Source organism: Alligator sinensis, unplaced genomic scaffold (genome assembly GCF_000455745.1).
Source record: "Alligator sinensis unplaced genomic scaffold, ASM45574v1 scaffold437_1, whole genome shotgun sequence".
Lineage (NCBI taxonomy): Eukaryota > Metazoa > Chordata > Crocodylia > Alligatoridae > Alligator > Alligator sinensis.
In genome coordinates this window covers 1,584,483-1,590,283 of record NW_005842176.1, presented here as the reverse complement: position 1 = coordinate 1,590,283, position 5,801 = coordinate 1,584,483, and the positions used below count along the sequence as shown (strand labels likewise).

At 48.4% G+C, this 5,801-nt stretch overlaps 1 protein-coding gene across 1 annotated transcript in view; it reads left to right on the top strand.

The window, feature by feature from the left end:
• LOC102384350 (membrane-spanning 4-domains subfamily A member 15-like) overlaps positions 1–5,801 on the top strand; it is an 18,001-nt gene that overhangs the window by 5,985 nt on the left and 6,215 nt on the right. The window contains exons 4-5 of the mRNA XM_014521048.2: positions 2,394–2,450; positions 3,754–3,909. Coding sequence (XP_014376534.1) covers positions 2,394–2,450; positions 3,754–3,909 — 213 coding nt within the window. The remainder of the gene's footprint in view (positions 1–2,393; positions 2,451–3,753; positions 3,910–5,801) is intronic.

Sequence of the window (5,801 nt, the reverse complement as noted above, 5' to 3'; positions counted from 1 at the left end):
TTTCTGAAGCCACAGTGGGGTCAAAACTGCAGGCATCCTAGTCCTTACTGAGGCCACAAAGCCTGCCAAGTTTCAAGGAGATAGGTGCAGAAGTTCAGGAGAAACTCTACCTCAAGCTGTGGACAAGCAAAACTCGTGACATGAGTGACACTGTGTGTGTTAAGGCGCAGCAGGATGAAAGCTGCAGGAGTGGTAGCCCCTGCTGAGGCCACAGTCTGTCAGCTGTCAAGGAAATTGGTGCAGGGCTTCTGGGTTCTGGGGTCCTGCACTTCTGGCTGCTGACAGGCAAAACTTGTGACATGGGTGCTTGTGCAACTGTGTCTATCTTGGGGCACCGGGGTGGGGGAGCTCCTTAGTCTGTGGTTTTGTAGGTGTTAATCCTTGCTCATTAACTCATTATCCTAGCTAGCTACTGTGTATTGAGCTGGTCCCTGAGTGAATCATGACTGATTGCGTAACACAGTAGCTAGCTAGCACAAGCACCCATGTCACGAGTTTTGCCTGTCAGTAGTTAGGAGTGCAGGGCCCCCAAGCCCCCCTGCACCTATCTCCTTAACAGCTGGCAGGCTTTGTAGCTGCAGCAGGGCCTAGCAGCCAGGCCTGCAGTTGTTTTCCCCCTCCATGCCCCAAAACAGACACAGTTGCACAAGCACCCATGACACAAGTTTTGCCTGTCAGCAGGCAGTGGTGCAGGGCCCCAGAACCCAGAACCCCTGCACCTATCTCCTCGACAGCTGGCAGGCTTTGTGGCCTCAGCAGGGGCTAGCAGGCCTGCAGCTTTCACCCTGCTGCACCTTAACACACACAGTGTCACCCATGTCATGAGTTTTGCTTGTCCACAGCTTGAGGTGCAGTTTCCCCCAAACCCCTGTGCCTATCTCCTTGAAACTTGGCAGGCTTTGTGGTCTCAGTAGGGGCTAGTATGCCTGCAGTTCTGACCCCACTGTGGCTTAACACATACACGTGACACAAGTTTTGCTTTCAAAATTTGGGGTGCAGTTTTCCTGAACCTCCTGCACCTATCTCCTTGAAACTTGGCAAGATTCATGCCCTCAGAAGGGGCTACCATTTCCACAAGAGTCATCCAAATCAAGCCATAAATGACAAAGTTATAGGCTGTTTTGTCCTTCCCCATTATATCCTATGGGAGAAACATTGAAACAATTTCTCCATTTCGACCTTGTTTTGACAGAACAAAATGGAACAGCTGTTTTGAATCAAAACAAAATTTGAAACAAAATGCTGTTCCGCTGAAATGTCAAAACCCTGGTCGAAATGGAACGCTGCCTTTTTGCACAGCTCTAGTGGGTAGTTTGTTCACTGTAAACCACTCAGTGCCTTTTTGATAAGGTGGGATATAAATTGAATAAATAACTAAAGTCACTCCCAATAGGACAATTTACCCCTCAGAAAGTGGTGGGAGGGATACAGTCCTGTATCCCATGTTCCTCAGTGTAAGTTAAACTTATGTACCTGTCATTTGTCTACTTCCCTAGTGAATTTTATTCCTGGGTAGCATTTGCTTAGTGCAAACCAGCTCCTCCACCATCTAGCAGCCAGCACCCTAACAGCACCTTCTGTGAGTAGCCAGGTTGGAGGAGTTGGTTGTGTGTCTGCTCCTTACTCTGAAGTCAGATTATTATGGAGTAAAATCCAGGATAAATTACGCTGTGTGCCTGCACACTGAGAGTAGCCTTACATGCTACCCAATAAGCTTTGCTGAGAGGCAGAACCTACTGATGGATGCACAGTGCTACACAAAAGTTGGTTAAACTAAGCCTGTAATACTAAGTTCAGTTCCAGTAGGCTCTTGAATTAGACACAGTGTAGCCACCTTTGTTTGACACTTTATGTGCACCAATACTGGTGCCACACTGGGATGGTACTGTTTCAGTTCAGACTGGCACAATTTTAGTAGCTTTACTTGAGGATCCTGTCTCTTTTCTGCTTTAAATTAGGGATGGATAGGGATGTGAAAGGAAAGGAAGGAAACTTCTCACTTAGGTGTCACACCTATGCTGCCATGACCATCAATGTCCACCAGATGGCACTGTGAGACCAGACATTCAGGCACCTGTTCTAGAGAACAGCAGAAAAACAGTCCTAAATGTGGAGCTGATACTGTGGATGGGAAAATATGGAGAGTGAGAAAAATTACACGTGACATGGGCCTGAGAGGCCTTGCTCCAAATGTTAATCCCCTGCCACCTGACTTTGGGTTTCCTTGCAGCTCATCCCGAAAGAGAACAATATGTTGCTGTATATCTTACAAGGTTAATTTCCTGGCACATGAATTTGGCATGTATTTACTACCCAGTTCTGATGTGCATGTGATCATGAATGGGGAAGGGGACTCACTGATGATTTTTTTCCATTTTCTATTTCCTGAACAGCTCACGGTCTCAGGATCCCTGCTGGTGGAAACTGAAAAAAGAGACAACGCTTCGATGGTAAATACACCCCATGTTTTCCACTGGTTGCGGGAGTGGGGCTTAAGGGTGTGTGGCTGCATCCTTGCAGTTCACAGTTGTTTATGGCTGTGAGGAGGCCGTAGGTCACCTGCATGTACAGTGCAGCTGCTTCAAGGCTGTTGCTCACTTACACAGGGAGGTAGGAAAGGCAGCAGCCAGATGTGTAGAGGTGGTGTTAACCACGTTTACCTATCTTTCTCTTGTCCTACACTGAGTACATCTCACCTGGAATGACAACACAAGCCATCAATATCACTGTGCATTCATAGGCCCCACAGCTCATGAAATCAGGCATTATAAGTCCCCATCCCTCTTCAAGAGCACAGCTCCAACATTCACTTGCTTAGAAAGATACACTGCAACCTAAAAATGGACAGTGGCAGACCAGTGACAGACCTGAATTCCAGCCCTGTTGGTCCTCCTCCATGGAAAGTGCCCATCCCCTCATGTTCATATTAGGGGAGTGGAAGTTTTAACACCATAAGGCACTTTTACTGCTGCTCCCAGAGCTGCTCTAATTAAAGTGCTGCTGTACCTCCTGTATCAGCCCCCCCGCACTTAAAAATGGCAGCGAGGGTGCTTGGAATAAAGCTCATTTAATGAGCTTTAGTTTAAGTGCCACCACCACCATTTTTAAGTGCAGGGATGCTGATACACAAAACGCAGGAGGCTGCTGGAGTGCAACAATTGCCATGCTCCAGCAGACTCCATTAATTGAGTCTACTCTGATGCTCTGAAATTCCAGCACGTCAAAGCTGCTTCCGCACTGGTATATAGGTACCCACAGCTATTTGCCCATGACATGGAAGAGATGTTCATTAGGTAAAGAGTGGTATTAAAAAACATTGCTTATCATGCATGTGCCAATTCTGGGAAAGGACCTGGACACAAAATAGTTGCCTGTCCCTGCTGACAGCAGAGTCCTGAGGTGTGAAGCACAGTGTGCAGAATCGTAGCATCTGAGGTGCTGGTGAACCCTCACAAAGGGCAGCTTTGTGGCTGGAACTCAGACAACCTGAATTCAATTTTCAACTCTGCTGCTGACCTGCTACATCACCTTAGGCAAGTCCCCTAACCTTTCTGCACCTCAGTTTTCTCTCTGTGAAATGAAGGGTAATGGGTTTAACTTTGCTTCTCTCCTGTCCCTTTGGTTTGGATGGATTTTAGAGCATGAACTGTCTCCTGTTATGTATTTATGCAGCACCCAGCATCATGGTTCTTCACACTTTTATCTCAATGCCTTGCTGTCTTCTGATTCACTGTCATGATGTAATTGATACAGGTGCAAGCCTGCTGCATTATCAGTACCCTCGTCATTGTGGCCAGCCTGGTGGCAGCAATCATCTATGGTGTCGAGATAAGCCAGAACGTCCCGTGGTGCCCCGTGAGAGGGAATGTTTCTGGGAACAAACAGTGGTGCCAGTCTCCTACCCCCACGGTATATTCTCCTTCCAGTAGCAACCTGCCACCTCCTTACAGTGACCCATCTTGCTCAGTGCTTGAAGGGAGTAGGCAGTGTCACACTCAGGGCCCATCTGCACTGAGGTGGGAGGAAAGAAACCTTTTCTTCAAGAAACCATGAATCCATTTTTTCTGTCTGATGTGGGAAGGACACAAGGGATCAAGAGAGATAAGAAGGTAGTGATAGAAACACACTAAAGTGGACAGGGAGGGTTAAGCCTGTACCAAAGGCCTGTCCCAGGAGTGGCAGTGACACCCCTGGTGGCTATTCAGCCATTGCTTTATCCTGATCCTCCCCTTCTGTTCACCTGCCATACCTTGATATACCTATACCTTTAAGACAAAGGAGCCCCAGGGATTCTTGAGCAAGCTCTCATCTGCTTATGAGCTAGGATTTGAATGCTTCTTGCCTCAAGGGCTAACTACCTGGGTGTCCTCCCCAGTACCCACGCCTCGGCTAAGATCTCATTCACTCCTCCCTACTCCTGGGCCTGAGCCTGTTCTGGCTCTGTCCTTGAGCCCACCTTAGCTTCTATCTCTGCACTACTCCCAAGTACCCAGTCCCCCCTGGTCACCAAACCCTTCTGGTCCCCACCAGGTACTCGACCTTCTCTGGTCCCATCTCTGTTTCACTTCTAAGCACCTAGACCAACCCTGGTCCTTTCTCTCCCTTCACGCAGGCTCCATCCCTGCTCCTGAGCCCTAGCCCTCATAGGCACTGACTTTGTGGGTGCTTCAGGGCTCAAGCACCCACCGAAAAAAACTAGTGGGTTCTCAGCACCCATGAGCCACAGCCACAGGCTGATTGCAGACATTAAAAAATGTGATTTACTGGAAGCAGCAGTGTATTACTTCAACCCAGTTCTGCAGCATCTGTAAAGATTGGGTGCTTCACTGTGGCTTTTTGGTGCTTTTAACTGAAGCTGATTCAATCGGCACCAAAAAGCCCCACTAAAGTGGCTCATCTTTGCACATGCTGGTGCCAGAGCCAGGTTGAAGTAACATGCTGCCTCTTTTGGGCATGTGTGGGGCTTGCTGCGGGAATGTGGGGAATTTAAAGTGTTGTTTTAGGTTTTTTTCATGTCTGCAAGCAATCACTGGCAAAAACCAAAGTCAATGCCTATGCTGGCCCTGCTCCTGGGTCTTTTAGGTCTGCTTAGTCCCTCCCAAACCTCCAGATGTTACCACAGGCTATAATCTCCTGTCATTCAGGAGTTGCAGCCATCCTGCTCAGATTTCTCTCAGCAGCCTCAAGGACCAGACTGCATGCTCAGCCCCTTCTGGGTCATGTGGCTCCTATTTGTCTCCTGCAGGGGATGAGGTTGTTGCCTGAACAGTTATGCTTAAGGCATGGTCAGGGTTGAGACATACGAGAAGAGACAGGAGTTCTACTCTGTAAAAGTGCATTTATTAAGAGAGAAACACAATGCATGAACAATCTGTGGAGGACCTCACACTCTTACTTGCTAGCACACAGCATGACCTAGTCAGCTTAACTGAAACATGGTGGGATTCTATGCATGACTGGGCAGTAGGCATTGAGGGGTACAGGTTGTATAGACACGACAGAGTGGGGAAAAAAGGCGGGGGTGTAGCTCTCTATGTTAAGGAGCAGTACACATCTTCCATCATCAAGGCAGGGGTAGAGGAGGGGAATACTGAGGCATTGTGGATCAGGATCCAGGGGGGGGCAGGGGAAAAGGACTTGGTTGTGGGGGTCTACTACAGGCCTCCTCATCAGGATCTAGAGCTAGACGATGTATTCTCTGGGCAGCTAGCAGACACCACGCAGGCGAGGGAGGCGGTGGTCATGGGAGATCTAAAATACCCTGATATCTGCTGGGGGCAGCAGACAGCCCAAACAAGCAA